Source organism: Mustela lutreola, chromosome 7, assembly GCF_030435805.1.
Source record: "Mustela lutreola isolate mMusLut2 chromosome 7, mMusLut2.pri, whole genome shotgun sequence".
In the NCBI taxonomy this organism is placed as follows: domain Eukaryota; kingdom Metazoa; phylum Chordata; class Mammalia; order Carnivora; family Mustelidae; genus Mustela; species Mustela lutreola.
Genome location: NC_081296.1, coordinates 132,651,983 through 132,668,819, shown reverse-complemented (window position 1 = coordinate 132,668,819; position 16,837 = coordinate 132,651,983). Strand labels below are relative to the sequence as shown.

Sequence of the window (16,837 nt, the reverse complement as noted above, 5' to 3'; positions counted from 1 at the left end):
GCTTCTAATGGTGTTCATAATCAGGCATTTAATGAGAGACATTTCTGAGGAAATAGAAGTAAAAAGTTAATGGTTCCAACAAACTATAAATTCAGTTTTTGAATCCAATCCGTCAAGATTTCTAGATGGTAGGCTCAAAGCATCTTTAAGTAACATAGTTAGGACAGGCAGTAAATGATTAATAAAATTTTGGTTTGTAGTTTGAGTATCTCTGGTGATAGTGTTGGAGATTCTGGTGAAATTTTTGAGTGACCTACCGCCAAAGGTATAAAGAGCGCCCATACATGATCTGTTATTGTGACTCCCTAAAAGTGTTTATCATCATCCAGCTTCAGCTTATAGGACTTTGGGAAATAGTTTCCTTTCTGGTGATGCCAACTCAGGAAGATGAGAGAAATGTTGGCTACATTAACAACTGACAAAATGCAAAAATGGCAGGATCTGATTTAAAGGAGATGAAAAATGGCTCAAAGATAATGAACATTTACAATGGCAAATAGTACTGTTTCACTGAAACATTTTTCTCTACAGTCACCTCCATTTCTACCAAAGATAATCCAAGGCTATTTTTATTTGCAAAAATAAATCTAACCTTATTAAACTTGGCCTAACTATTTGAGTGTAACAAGAAAAAGCAACTGGTTATATACGTTCTTTTTAAAAGTCTGTTTTGCAGGGATCCTCTCAAAAAACTCAGTTAGTTCAGAGAATATTATTTAGAATTTGATTTGGGGAAATTTGTCAAAAATGTCAAAAGATTTGAACACTTAATTAAATAAGATCCTGGTCATCTATTTAGCCAAAGTGACAATAAAACATTTTATAGGCAAATACAGAAGGTTACATAGTTGTAAACAAAACCCTCTGCTCTTTTAGTATTAAGAAAGTTAGGTTTTCTTAAGTAATCAAAAGACCTTATAAAGACAACATGAAGCATAGGAAATTACTTTGATAAAACACAGAATCTTTGTTTCCTAGGCAACTTTCTTAATAGATAACCAATGACTTGCATATGCTGGCAGGCAAAAAGCCAAGCAAGGCTCTCAGGACACCAAACAAAACAAAAAACCCAAATAAGCAGGAAAGAAATAGCTGTCCCTGGAGAAAAGGATCAATAAACAATAGGTACTCAAAACTAAAGTCACAAGTGTCACAATCCAAATAACTAATTCTTACAAATTTTTTTTCCTGCTCACCTGAATTTGGAAAGGAAAGGGCAAGGAGAAATGTCTCCGTTCCTCTCTTGACTAAACACTAAGATAGAGATGGAAGACATTGACATGTTAAGAATTCTTACCTTCTGGGGCACCGTGGTGACTCAGTGTGTTAAGCCTCTGCCTTTGGCCCAGGTCATGATCTCAGGGTCCTGGGATTGAGCCCCGCATTGGGCTCTCTGCTCAGTGAGGAGCCTGCTTCCCCCTCTCTCTCTGCCTACTTGTGATCTCTCTCTATCAAATAAATAAATAAAATAAAATAAAAAGAATTCTTACCTTCTACTGGCTTTCTGTCAGTTGTCCCAGACCTCAATTGCAGTGTCCAAGGTGAGGGCAGTGTTCCAGCCTTTTACTATCCAATCCCAATCACCAGAAACTGTAGAGGAGGAAAATAATGTGTTTTTCCTTCTACCCTGCTAGTTCCTCAGCTGGGGTTTTGTAATAAAAGACAGATTAACAAGAGAAAAACATAAAAATCTATTTACTATAATTTGTATGTGTCACAGAGGCCTTTGCAAAGAAATGAAGACATAAAGAAGTGATTAAACCTCAGCATTTTTATGCTAGCTTGATGAAGAATGGAAAGTCATGGAAAAACATGATAGAACCAAAGGGTATGAACTAAGGGTAAAGAACTGGAGGAAGTTTTGCAAGGTTTGTTCATTCAGGTTTCTTTGGTATTTTCAGAGATAAAGCTATAAGGCAGGGCGTCTCTCACATGAGGGTCTTATGATTTGTTTCAGAAGAGAAGAGGAATCAGAGAGTTCTTCCTACACCTCCCATTTCTCAAATACCTCCAGCTTAAAATGTTCAATATGCTAAGTTACTGTGGTTTGGGTTACTGTACCCTGAACTCCATTATCTGTAACTTAGTAGTAGGGAAAAATCTTTGTGTTTATGTGTGTCAAAGAGAGAGAATTCAAAAAACATGGATTATATATATCAGAAATTCATATATTGGGAAAGGATATAAATGTTATTTGAATCTTTAATGTTTTACTCAAAGTCTATTAAATTGCATTTAGATGGATTTCTGTTCCAAGTCAGACTTCTTAGATACCATTGTAAACTTACTCTAATTTTCTTCTCAATTAAATAGGTCATTTTCTTCTAAACACAGAATAAATGCCCTAATGTTTAATCAATGAAAGTTACAAATTAGGTCCACATTACCTACAAGCAATATGTGGCATCTTATGATTAAGTATGCCCTCAAGATCCATGCCTTATGACATGCTTTATACATAGGACTACCTTTGAGCTTGAGAAACTCAATCTCCTTGGGTGATACCCAACAGGTGTGTATTTTATCCTTTGTTTTCCTTTGGCATGGCCCAATTTTCCTGAGAGATTTTAATCAAATGACTGTTGTTCTCTCTTTTTTTTTTTTAACTACAGAATCTGGACCAACAGCTTTTAATCAATCAAATTAAGGGAATTTAAGTGGGAGACCTATGAGGAAGAGTGGGTAATTTATAGGACTTGAATTTTTTAAATGATATTAAAGCAACAGTGAGTTTCATGCTGAAACACCAAGAGCTAACAATTTACACTGTCACCATTCACATCACCTCCCCTCCCTCAAGTTAATAGATCCTTATATAAATTAATTTGGTCTTGCTGATGCACTGATTAGGCTAATTGCAGATATATTTCTTTTTATTATTATTATTATTTTTAACCCTTTCCTATTTCTCCCCAAATTCCTTGTTGTTGATAATTTTTAAAATTAGCATATAATGTATTCTTTGTTTCAGGGGTACAGGTCTGTGATTCATTAGTCTTACACAAATGACAACACTCACTATAACTCACAGTCTTCCCAATCTCCATTACCCAGCCACCCATCCTTCCCACCCCCTTCACCTCCAGCAACCCTCAATTTATTTCCTGATATTAAGAGCCTCTTATGGCTTGTCTCCCTCTCTGGTTTCATTTTGTTTCATTTTTCCCTCCTTTCCCCTATGATTCTGTCTTGTTTTTCAAATTCCTCATATCAGTGAGATCATATGATAATTGTCTTTCCCTGATTGGCTTATTTCACTTAGCATAATACCCTCTAGTTCCATTCATATTGTTGCAAATGGCAAGATTTCCCTTTTGATGGATGTATAGTATTCCTGTGTGTGTGTGTGTGTGTGTGTGTGTGTGTGTGTGTGTGTCTATGTGTGTGTTGTGTATCACATCTTTATCCATTCATCTGTCAATGGTCATCCAGGCTCTTTCCATAGTTTGGCTATTGTGGACATTGCTACTATAAACAATCAGGTGCATGTGCCCCTTCAGATCACTACATTTGTATCTTTAGGGTAAATACCCAGCAATGTTACTGCCGGGTTGTTGGGTAGCTCTATTTTCAACTTCTTGAGGAACTTCCATACTGATTTCCAGAGTGGCTGCACCAGCTTGCATTCCCACCAACAGTGTAGGAGGCTTCCCCTTTCTCCACATCCTCATCAACTATTGTTTCCTTGTTAATTTTAGCCATTCTTGCTGGTGTGATATGATATCTCATTGTGGTTTTGATTTGTCTTTCCCTGATGCTGAGTGATGGTGAGCACTTTTTCATGTGTCTGTTGGCCATTTGGATGTGTTCTGCCCATTTCTTGATTGAATTATTTGTTCTTTGGGTGTTGAGTTTGAGAAATTCTTCATAGATTTTGGATACTAGCCCTCTATCTGATATGTCATTTGCAAATATCTTCTCCCATTTTGTAGGTTGTCTTTTGGTTTTGTTGACTATTTTCTTTGCTATGCAAAAGGTTTTTATCTTTTTTTTTAAGGATTTTATGTATTTATTTGACAGAAAGAGATCACAAGTTGATGGAGAGGCAGGCAGAGAGAGAGAGGGAAGCAGGCTCCCTGCTGAGCAGAGAGCCCAATGCAGGGCTCGATCCCAGGACCCTGAGATCATGACCTGAGCCAAAGGCAGCGGCTTAACCCACTGAGCCACCCAGGTGCCCCAAAAGGTTTTTATCTTGATGAAGTCCCAACAGTTCATTCTTGCCCTGGCTTCCCTTGCCTTTGGTGATGTTTCTAGGAAGAAGTTGACTAGGAAGAATATGACTGTAAAAATGAAAAATGGAAAAATGAAAATTAAAAAAAGATTTTTAAAAAGGTATACATAAGATGTTGGTTAAATAAGAAAGAGGAAAATTTCCAAAAAAAATAGAAAAAGAAAATTTTAAAAATTTATCTTTGAGAGACTAAAAAATCACTGAGGAAAACCCATGAATTCTATGTGCTGTATTACACTAGCGCTGGAGTTTTGTAGTTCTCATTGATTGGTAAACTTGATCTTGGCTGTATGTTCTTGCTGGTCTTCTGGCATAGGGGTCTGTTGTAGTGATTCTCAAATGTCTTTGCCTGAGGTGGAATTGCACTGCTCTTGCCAGTGGACAGGCTAAGTAATCTGCTTGGGTGTGCTCTAGGTAGCTTTTGTTCCATGAATGCTTTCTATACAGCTTTGGAGGATGGGAATGAAGATGGTGGCCTCCCAATCTCCAGCCTTAGAGGAGCCGAGACCTCAGGGCCCCCCTCTTCAGTGAGCCCTCAGAGAAAAGCAGTCATCATGCCTGTCTTCCTGGTCTCTCCCCACACTCCGAGCTCACCCAGCTGGTAACCCAGCATTTCTATCTCTGGTACACAGACCGTTTGAAGTTTCCAAACCCAGCACATTCCTGCAGAGCACTCGTGCACTGCTCCTCCCAGTGGAGGAAGTAGGGGGGTCTCCCTGGACCTGCCACTTGTGGGGTCTCTGCTCAAAGAGTAGTGTGCCGGGGCGCCTGCGTGGCTCAGTGGATTAAGCCGCTGCCTTCGGCTCAGGCATGATCTCAGGGTCCTGGAATCGAGTCCCGCATGGGGCTCTCTGCTCAGCAGGGAGCCTGCTTCCCTCTCTCTCTCTCTCTCTGCCTGCCTCTCAGTCTACTTGTGATTTCTCTCTGTCAAATAAATAAATAAATAAATAAATAAATAATCTTTAAAAAAAAAAAAAAAAAGAGTAATGTCCCAATTGTGCCACAGCTCATGGTTTATGGTAACCCCAAGTTGAGAGGCACCCCCCCAGCTCCATCTCTGCAGCCAGCCTCCCCACTCTGATATCTGGGAGCTCTGCCACATTTGGGCACCCCCAGTCTTTCTGTGACCCTGGGAGTCTTGAGACCACTGTCCCAGGGAGGATTCCACCCACCACTTAGCCACTGAAGCAATGTCCCTCACCAGAACAGACTTGTAATAGTTCTGATTTTGTGCTCCACGGTTCTGTCGCTTGCCAAGAACCGGCTGACAGAGGCTTCCTTCCCCACCCCACCGTAGTCTGTCTTCCCATATATTGCCTCAGATTCACTTCTCCACATGTCCTACCTTCCAGAAAGCAGTCGCTTTTCTGTTCATAGAATTGTTGCTATTCTTTTCTTTGATCTCCTGCTGACTTTGTAGTTCTTCAGAATGGTGTAATCACTATCTAGCTGAATTCCTAGGAGCAGATGAAATTTAGGTCTCCCATTCCTCCGCCATCTTGCTCGTTCTTCCTGCATTTATATTTCTGGTTAGACAAACATGCTGTACCGGGTAAAAGGAACTGCTATAAATATTACCATTAGTAATGTGATGGTGAGGTGTTAGGGTGGGGAAGTGTTCTATAGTCTAGTAATTAGGTCTCAGTCTTTTAGTGAGCCTGTGCTCCAGACTCTGAACTTTATCAGTGTTTCTCAGTTTGTTTGTTTATTTCCCCTTAAATAGCACAGAACTGCTAGAGTGAATTGGAGTTGGATATTGTCCCTACCCAGGTCAGTTAGGCTCTGGTTAATAGTGTCCCCTGAGGGCAGGCCTGGGTAAGCACTGTGTGTTCTGGTATATTTCTAAATGATCCCTTTCCCTTTGCCAGAAACACAAGAGGATTTTTTTTTTTTTTTCCTAATGCTTACCATTAGAATTGTTTGAGCTCCTGGAGGTAAATCTTACAAAACTGTGGAGGTTCCCTATGACTGTGTCCCCTGGAAATTTATCAACACTACGCCTCCAGCAATTCATCAATCCAGTATAGGTTTCCTACCCTGACACTGGTTCTCCCTGTGGTTGCCACACATCGGTCTCTGCCCTGGGAGTCTGGGACTCCCGTCATTTGCCTGGCTGTCTTGAGAACAGCAGTTTTCCCTGCATCTTCCATTCGCCAAGAAGAGTTGTTCGGTTTTCAGTCTGTTCAGTCTGTTCAGCTTTTCACTTATTGTTAAGAGGGAGAGGGGACTTCCAGGCTTCCAGAACCAGAAACCAGAAGCTCCAAATGCATTTCAGTGACTGCAAAAATTAGTAGTTCAAAGAATTCAGAAATCAAGGAAATAGATAGTTGAGGGGGGGGGGGGCCAAAAACCCTGCAGCCTAGAGGAAACAGTTTTTAGTCTAGTGCCTTTAAATAAGGTAGTAAATAGATGATATATGATTGCCCATATTTATATGGCAAAACAGACCCAGGGAAAAGATGGTAAGTGTGGTGAGGTATTCTCTTTTTGCAAAGTGAGTTAGGACACCTTCTTTCCTATAGGATTCTATCAAGCAGTCACAATATCCACAAAAAGAAGTAAAAAATAGAACACTTCAGGATGCCTGGGTGGCTCAGTTGGTTAAGTGTCTGCCTTCAGTTCAGGTCATGATCCCATGGTCCTAGGATGGAGTCCTGCATTGGGCTCCCTGCTCAGCAGGGAGCCAGCTTCTTCTGCCTGCTGCTCCCCCTGCTTGAGCACATGCTCTCTCTCTCTTTCTCTGATAAATAAATAAAATCTTAAAAATAAGGGGGAATACCTTGGTGGACAAACATCTTTAAATTCATGAAAATGTCTTATTACCTATAAGGAAAATAATCTCAGCCTTCTGAAAAGTATCCAAAAAAGTCAACTGGAAGAAAAGCCACAACCTTTAAGTTGATTATGCAATAAAGATGTCACAAGAGAATTAGCTCCTTGTCAGTCAGTTATTTCCAAACAGTATCAAGTGAAGCATAAGATCAAGGTAATGATTTAAGAGAACTTTGGTTGGGAAAAAAGATTGTAACCATACCACTATTTTTAATCTTTAAGATATATCACATGCATTTAATGCTTTTAATATGTTCTTCATATTCTTCATATGTGTTCTAGTAGCATTCTAAGACATTTCCATTGACATGTGCATGATATGAATTCAGTAGTCCTAATAATCTTATGAATATGCTATATTGCTCACCAGTTAATAATGTGAATATGATGTTAAACAAGACATATGAGTTTATTGCAAATTCAAAGATCATGTTTGAAGTTTTATATTCTGCATTTGAATCTCATTCTCAATTCTTGTTTTGTTGGGGGAAAACTGTATGTTTGTTTTTCCTTGAGTATTAATCTTGTTGATTATGTATGATGGAATATGTATCATAAGGACCAGCATGCTTCTAATAATGTATGGTTCATAATTAAGGTGACTTATTATAAAAGTCCAATGATTAAAACTCTAATTGTGTAACTGTTATTTTCTTAGGAAGTTTACAGAGACTCATCTGAAAACCATTCCCAGTCATGCATTTTCAAATCTGCCCAATATTTCCAGGATGTAAGTCATTTTTTAATATAAATAAAAGTTTCCAACTGTGCCATGTTATTTTTTAAATGTGTTCTATAAAGACAAATACTTGATATATATTGTACTTGTATAAGTCAATATCTACATCTCCAGTGTATGTAAAAATTTTATGTGCAAGATGTTTGTTTGATTTTGTGACATCTCTAATCCTAACTTCCTAACTGATTTATTAAACCTAATGCAAATTTAAATTAATTTGGTCTTGAAAATTTAATAATTCTCAATGTATTTTAATGTGTCTTGAGATGTGGCAAAACCTTAGCCAGGAATCTCCCCCATAAACAGATTTATATATCGAACTCTAGTCCATCTCTCTTATTTACCAATTCTTAGTTCACATTTTACCAGTAGGAAAATGTTTACCTTTTGTCAGAAATGTAGGTAATGATTTCAGACTTCTCTTGTTTAAAAAAATAATAATAATAATAATAATTCTAAACCTTAGAAAATTTAATTGCTATATACTCAAGAGCAAGGATAAAAAGGATTTCCATATTGAGTTGACAAGAGTATAACTATATATGAAATGAATAAGGGCCTTATTTTGTTTAATGGATTCTGCCAAACAATGATGATAATTCAGGCACTTTAAGTGACAGTACAACCAGGAGCGACCTGTGTGATTTGAGCTAAATTCATTCATTTCATGACCATTTATTGTCTATTGTGTCATTTCAGTAGAATTTGACATTTTTAGTTGTTACTAGAGGAGGGGGCTACTGGCATCTCCTGGGTAGAGGTGAAGGATCTGCTAACCACTCTCCAGGGCTCAGAATATCCTTCCACAACAAAGGATTTTCTAGTCCCAGTTGTCAGCAGTGCTGTGGCCGAGAAATCATCCCAGCTCCCAATCTCTGCAGTCTTTGATTTTCCTGACCAGCCTTTCCTTTTTCAAATTCTTATCTCCTTTGGTTTCCTGGATATTGCTCTCATCCCTCTTTTTAACATCTTACCTTAGCTCCTCTTCCTCAGTCTCCTTTCCTAGCTCCCTTTTTCATTTCATTCAATTCTTTAAAGATTAATTCATCCTTTATTTTGTCCAAGTTCCTTTATACCCTCTTCTCCTTGAATGAACACTCCTTGAATGAACCACTCCTTTAGCTTCACTATTACATAATACAACTAATTCCCAAATGAGTATCTCCAGCCCTGACTTGTTCCTACAGGTCAGGCCTTCTTTAGAAGCTTCCTTCCAAGTATCGTCATCTTGATGTTCCAGAGTCACTTCAAACAGCAAATCCAAAATAAACCCATCATCTTCCTGCTAAATTGATCCTTCTCCTCCCTTTAATGGCATGACCATTTGATGACCTGTAAGCTAAACACTGTATTCCCCTTTAGCTCTCCTTTTCCCCCCAATTCCTATATAATTACCCATTTGGTGTCTCTACTTGGATGTCCCAATAGCTTGACCATTACTTGATTCATTCATTCAACAAATATTTATTGAGCCGTAGTTTGTGTCTGGGACTTTGCTAGATGCTTCACACAAAACAGCTAATAATACTCATGGAGCTTCCACTTTCCTTCCTAAGAGAGTGACAGTGTTATGATAGGGTCAATCACAGAGTGTTACAGAACTCATACAAGAAGCATATTACCTGGATGGAGAGTGTAGTCAGGGAAGCCTTCCTGGAGGAAATGACACCTAACTTGTGATCTGCTTTATCTACGTGGCGGGATGGGTAGGGAGGTGGAAAGATAGTTCCAAGCAGAAGGAAAAAGCTGGGTTGTCAGTTAAATTAAAATAAATTTGTTGAGGCTAGAGCTTAAGCTGGGAGAAGGGCAGTAGAGAAAAATGAAACCAGGGAATGAGCAAGTGCAGGGTCTTGTGAACCATATAAAGCAGTTGAAATCTTCCCTAAGGGCCAAGCCACTAAGTGGTTATAAGCAGGGAAGTGACAGATCAAGTGTTTTAGAAACAATTCCTTGTGCTGTGAAATGGGAGTCAAATGGAGTAGCTGGAGACAGGAAGCTAGTGAGGAGGTTGATGCAGTGTCCCTGGGAAGAGGAGATCATGAACTGAGAGGTGATGGTTCAGAGGAAATAAAGTGGCCATGTGTGAGTAACAAATAAGAGAGAACCAACAAACCGGAAAGTTGATTGACTTGGAGGTGGAGGGAGATGGAGAAGAATTTCATCCAAGTGTCTGACTAGGACATCTGTGTAGTTGATGAGCATCTTCACTCCACTAGACAGTTTTTCTGTAGATTTGTTATGGAGGGTCAGGGAGCAAGTTAGGAGTTCAGTTTGTGGCATATAGTATTTGAGGTGCCTTTGAGGCATCAAGCAAGCTATGTCCAGCAGACACCAAGACAGAGACATAATTTTTCATTCATTCTTTTGGTAAATATTTATTCAGCCCCTAGTATGTGCCATTGACTGTTGTAAAAGATGAAGATACATCAGGAAACAAAGATTGATGCCCGTGTGGAGTTTACATTTGAATAGAAGGAAATACACAATAAACCAAAACCATAATAAATGTATACTAGCTTAGAAGGGAATAATGGATATGATAAAAAGAAAAAGCAGAGTAAAGACATCCAGAGGTGCTGTTATGAGGGATGCTCTGGGAAAGATTCAAGTAGGGCTTTTTTGTTGTGGTTTTTTTTTTTTATTCTTTTTTGTTTTGTTTTTTGAGATTTGAGAGTCATAAACAGGCAGATGTAACTGAGACCAGGGAAGGGCATCAGTAGCGAGAGCAAGGCTAAGGAGAGTAAAGAACAAAGAACTTTAAGAGCATGAGGTCCCTGAGAAAGCAAGAAGGGATGGGACCCAAACAGAGGGATTTACTTGCTACAGGAAGACTGTCACTTTTTTTATGCTGTCACAAGAAGGTAGTAGTAAAAGATGAAGCAGGTGCAGGTAAATTAATAGGCTTATTGGTGGGGAATTCAAGGAATTCTCATCTCAAGGTTTCAGTCTTTTCTCTAAATTAATAAAAGATAATCTGCTAATAGGGTGAAGAGTTGGAAATTTGAGTACTGAAATAAAAGTGGTGGGCAATAAAAGAGGAGGGGTGGTTGAGATACACATGACACCCAGGCAGATTTGAAGACCCGGTTGAGACTTTCTCCATGGAGCCTATGCTGGATTCTCCAATCCAGTTAAATGCTCCCTGAACACATCAGTGCACTTACCACTCTACATGTTAATCCCATTTACCTACCTATATCACCCACTACTGTGATTTCCATGAGGCTAGGGAACAGATCTGTTTTGCCAATGCCCATTTACTGACAGAGTAAATATTCAACAGGTATTTGTTGAATGGAAGCACACACAGATACGTAAGTAATCGTTAAAGATCTGGTATGTCTAGGGGGCAGGAGAGAAATCATTTGGTTGATCCTCGATAGGTTTGCCTGGGACAGGACAAATTTCCACCTATGATCCAGGTATAATTATTAATAGCAGCCTGTATAACTCATAAAAATTTCCTAGTTTGGATGATAAATGATAGGTCACCCTCATGATCACATTATGACAGATTTATAGGCTAAGAAGATATATGAGGAAGAGATGGAATCTGATTTTTCCTGCTTTTAAAAATGGGATAAGCAAGCAGGGAATCACTTCTTTCATCCCACTGAATAAGTGGTTCCTACATGGGGCGCCTGGGTGGCTCAGTGGGTTAAAGCCTCTGCCTTTGGCTCAGGTCATGATCTCAGGGTCCTGGGATTGAGTCCTACATCGGGCTCTCTGCTCAGCAGGGAGCCTGCTTTCCCTCCTCTTTCTCTGCCTGCCTCTCTGCCTACTTGTGATCTCTCTCTGTCAAATAAATAAAAAAAATCTTTAAAAAAAAAATGGTTCCTACATGTTGTCTTCACAACTGAGCTGTAAGAGCCCTTTAAGGATGTTGCATTCAGGTGCAGAACTGGAACTTCAGTTGTTATGACATGGGCAGAATGACCATCCCAGTAACCCCTTGAGAAAGCTTCACACTTCTAAACTAAGAAATTCAGGAGAAAATTTAGAGCAAAAGATATGACCTAAAGTTAAGTAAACAAGTTTGCAGCCTTCAAAATTAATCTTGTCTTTCAGGTGGCTCAGCTTCATCCATTATAAATCTCTGCAATCCCTACACAATAAATTAATCTTTTCAATGTCTTCCATTGTTTCCTCTTTGTTAAAGATATATCTGGATCAAAATAATTTATGTAATGTTTTCCACAAGTGGCAATGGCTTGGGAGACCTGATAAAGAAAAATTGTTTAGAGAATAGATAAAAACAGAAAGTACGGGACCATTAGAATATTCACAATGACCATGGCAACAGTCAGAACTCCTCTCATAAACATTGTATTAATGAAAATATTTTACTGAGAGACTTAATTTAAACTATAGATGGCTGGTCCTCAACCCCATCTGCACATTAGAATCATATAGGAAGCTTTTTAAAAATAAAAATATTTAGACATCATCCCTCATAAACTCTGACTTAACTATCCTGCATCATGTCTTGGACATATGTAAATTTCAACAGCCTCCTGGTTAGTTCAACTTTCTGACCAGGGTTGAGAATCTCTGCTGTGACTAAAAGGGGACACTCTCTATTAATTCTTAATTTTCCCAAATATCCTAGAGATGCCTGTCAGTAAAAAGCAGTCGTTGAACTTGGCTGCATTTGTCCCTCTCATTACAAGAATAGAATTTGTAGAGACTATTTGAAATAATATTCGTATGTATTCTTGACAAGTTGTACTTAGAAGTTTCTCTTTTCTCTTTTTAATACTTAAAAACTTCTATTTGAGTTATCTGTTGCTTACAAAGTTCAGGACAGATCTTGAATTTTCTACTTCATCAAAATAAAGAAGAGAAGTCTTGAGTAGATATACAGTCACCACCCTATGGAATGTTTCACTAGAGAATTATTGATTTCTCAACTTTGAAACTATTTCTAATCACATGCTATCACATACTCCATTAAAAATGCTTCTTGTTTAATTCCTATGTTCTTTTTTAATGTCTTTCATTTTTGCTATTTTGAGTAACTCATCGACTCATTCATCCATTTCCTTAACATATATTTATTGAGAGTCTACTACATGCCACGCACTATGAAATGTGCTCAAAATTCAAAGGCCACCCAAAACAGACAGAGTTTTCTATTTCAGAGAATGCATAGCCTAATCAGACAATAAAAATCATATATTATCCAAACAATAAGAAAGTTGCACTGCAGTAGTTAGTGAAAGGAGAAGCTCTTGGTGCAATGAGATATACTTAAGGGACATTTGACCTAATCCGGAAATTCAGGAAAAGCTTCTGAAGAAGTATGAGTTGAATGAAACCTTAAGATGAATAGGACCTAAAGAAGTGAGAAGTTTCCAGGTACCACAGGATCTGAAAAAAGTAAAACTAATTTTAATATAAGTAGAGAGAAGTCATGTTGCCTGATCTGGGAAGCCCCTGACAAAGGAGTTTTATCAAGATTAATATGTTTGGGATATGTAAGGCATTCACAACCCTACTAACTTTCTACTTTGCTTTCTATTTTTGTGACATTCAGCTACTTGTCAATAGATGCAACTCTGCAGCGGCTGGAATCACATTCCTTCTACAATTTGAGTAAAATGACTCATATGTAAGTACAGTGAAAAATGCAGCACAGACTCCATGATAGCCAATCTTGATTGATAATTCTGGGGCTCTAGATGGTTTTAACAGTTTAGTTTTTTACCATGGGTCAAAACTTCTGTTTATGATTAAATCCTTAACTGGTTCTCACAGTTTGTTGATCCATCTAAAATTCCACTTCCATGGTTGTAAGGTAAACACAAGGGACACCTGGGTGGCTCAGTCGAACATCTGCCTTTGGCTCAGGTCATGATCCCAGGGTTCTGGGATTGAGCCTCGCCTTGGGCTCCCTGCTCTGTGGAGAGCTGCTTCTCCCTCTCCCTCTGCCTGCGGCTCTGCCTGCTTATGTTCTATCTGTCAAATAAATAAAATCTTTAAAAAAAAAAAAGAAAGAAAGAAAGAAAAATGGAGACAAAACTAGAAGTTCTCTTCTTAAATTGTCATTTCCTTTTATTACTATTATGTCACAGATTTCATTGGTGTAGACGTCAATGAGTCAATAAATATTTACTGACTACTGACTTGATTCCAGTCCTGTGCAAGATTCTGCAATCTAACATTTTTTCTCAATTAGGAAAGAGAAATGTAACTTCATGGGATTAGAACAGGAGTAGAATTAGGAATTCTGGCTTTGGCGTTGTTAGAATTGTGTTTGAACACTGGCTTCTCTGCCCACCACCATCTGACCTTGCACAATCATGTAATCTTCCTAGTCTCACATTCCTTATTTGTAAAATAAGGGTATTTTATTTGCAAAATAAAAAGGTAACTTTATAGGATATAATGCATGTAAGCCTGTGCCTAGCACATTAAAACCAGGCAATGCACTTTGTAAGTAATTAGTCTATTTCTTTACTACATTACAATCAATTAAAAGTTGTACATGATCACAGTCTTCTAGGCAGCCATTTAACTTTATGAAGTTCTATGAAATATGAACAATTTTCTTGAAGAAACAAAAATACCTATTATCTATAAATTCTATGTTCTGGGGTGCCTGAGTGTTTCAGTCAGTTAGGTTTACTACTCTTAGTTTTGGCTCAGGTCATGATCTCATAGGTCATGAGATTGAGCCTCACATCAGGGTCTGCACTCAGTGGGATGTCTGCTTTAAAGATTCTCTCCCTCTGCCTCTCTACCTATTCTATCTTTGAATAAATAAATCTTTAAAAAGGAACTTACTATGTTCTAGACATTATGCCATTTTGTTTTCTGTATGTAACCCCCTCATTTGAGTCTCAAAAAACAACCCTATCAAGTAGAAATTATTTTTTTTCTATTATTTATATAAGAAATACATAAATTCATAGAGGATAAATGTGTTTTCCTTAGTCACACAGTTATTAGGAGGTAAGAGCAGAATTTGTATTCCATAAATATCTTATTCAAAAATTGTTACACAGCTTTCAAGAACATGAGGTTCAGAATGTTACTTCTAGCTATTGGAGGCAAGCTTAAATCAAGCCAATCATTACTCTGAAAGCAACTAGACAAGATGGGTAGAAATATATATATATATTTTTTTCAAGGGCTTTCAAGGGGACTAAAAGGGAGAGAAGCAAATCCCTAAAACAACATTTGATTGTTTTCCTCTTGAGGAATTCTGTGACTTATAAGCAACAACTGAGATGTTGAGGTTGAATAGAAGTTCAAGCAATCTCATAGGGCTAGCAAACCAAAAACTGGAGTTCAGAGCTTATAAAGGAGGATGACTCTTTAGTAAACAAACACCCCAAGATTTTGGCTGGGATCCCTGAAAAGCTTCATCCCAGAAGTATGGAATAATGGGAAACAGAGCACTCCTCATGAAGGTTACGGCCTAGCTTTGAATCCATAAAAAATAACCAGGCATAAAAACAAAACAAAACAAGAATATATGGAAAAAAATCAAGAGAAGAAAACAAACAAGAGAAAATGCCCACAGAAGATTCAAATATGGGAATATTTGAGAATCGGAGTTGTCAGACTTTAAAATAACTGTAAGAATATATTGAAACTTTTAAAGATAGAGAATTTCAAAATAGAATTAAAAATTATTAAAAGGATCAAACAGAAACAAGAATTTAAAAATTCAATAACTGAAAATCTAAACACATGAGCTTAACAACAGATTAGACACAGCTCAAAAGAGAATTAAGAATCTGGAAGATAAGGCAGAAGAATATATTCAGCCTACAGCATGAAGGAAAAAAAAGAAAATTTAAAAATATGTGGCACTGTAGGGGTGCCCGAGTAGCTCGGTCAGTTGAATGTCTCTTAGTTTCAGCCCAGGTAATGATCTCATGAGCATGAGATCAAGCCCTGCATTGGGCTCCACATTTAGCAGGGAGCATGCTTGAGATTCTCTCCCTCTGTCTCTCTCCTCACCCCCAGGCTTGCATGCATGCATTCTCTCTCTCTGTCTCCCCACTCCAGATAAATAAATAAATCTTTAAAATATATGGCACAGTAAAAAATCTAGCATACCTAACATTGGGTCCCAAAAAAAGAAAGGAGAAAGGATGAGAGAAGCAATATTTGAAGAGAAATTTCTAAAACTCATAGGGGAATCAATTTGCAGATATAAGAAGTACTGCAAACCCCAACAGAAAAAAATACAAAGAACCATATCAAGGTACATAGTGGTAAAGGTATTAAAAACTAAAGACAAGTGGTATCTGCATGGCTCACGCAGGGGTGAGGGTCCAACTCTTGCTTTAGGTTTGGGTTATGATTTCAGGGTCCTGAGATCAAGCCCCACATTGGGCTCCCCACTCAATGGGAATTTTGCTTCCCCTCTTTCCTTCTGCCCCTCCTCTCACCTATGCACTCTCTCTAAAATAAATTAATCTTAAAAAAAAAAAAAGACAAAATGAAAATTATTAAAACCAGCCAAAGTAGGGAAAGACCCACAGAGTTTCAAAGAACTGGCACTAAAATTGATAGCTGATTTTTCATTTAACAATCTTAAAGGGAAACAATGCCAAATGGTAGTACAGAAATACAGAAGGAAATGAAAAACAAAAGTAAATGAAAAGGTAAATATAAATGAACCTTGGCTGCACAAAACAAAATAAAAAATATCTTACTGGGTTTAAAATCTCGGCAATCCTTGCACTGCAAGATAGTATAGGATCATGAAACTGCATGCTGAAACTATGGAAAGTTTCATTATAATCAGAGAAAAATTGTGATTTTTTGTGACTTTTAAAATTTTTATGAAAACAGTAAAACTTCCTTTACTATTGATTATAAACATATAGGGAAAGGAAAAACTGTAAACTGATATTTAGCACACTGTAATTTTAAATGTTAAAAAGGATTTAGACCTAAAATATTTTATTTCTTTGTAAAAAAAAAAAAAAACTTATCAAGAGTAATTTAAACAGTGCTTGCCTTTTTTCTCTTTGCTATGTAACTTGCAAGAGCATCACATCAATGTTTTGGCAAAT

At 37.8% G+C, this 16,837-nt stretch overlaps 1 protein-coding gene across 2 annotated transcripts in view; it reads left to right on the top strand.

Annotated features, from left to right (window-relative positions):
- The window catches only part of TSHR (thyroid stimulating hormone receptor), a 165,621-nt gene that overhangs the window by 84,155 nt on the left and 64,629 nt on the right, over positions 1–16,837 (top strand). For both annotated transcript variants that reach the window (XM_059182626.1, XM_059182625.1), the window contains exons 3-4: positions 7,722–7,793; positions 13,339–13,413. In XM_059182626.1, the coding sequence (XP_059038609.1) occupies positions 7,722–7,793; positions 13,339–13,413 (147 nt within the window). The remainder of the gene's footprint in view (positions 1–7,721; positions 7,794–13,338; positions 13,414–16,837) is intronic.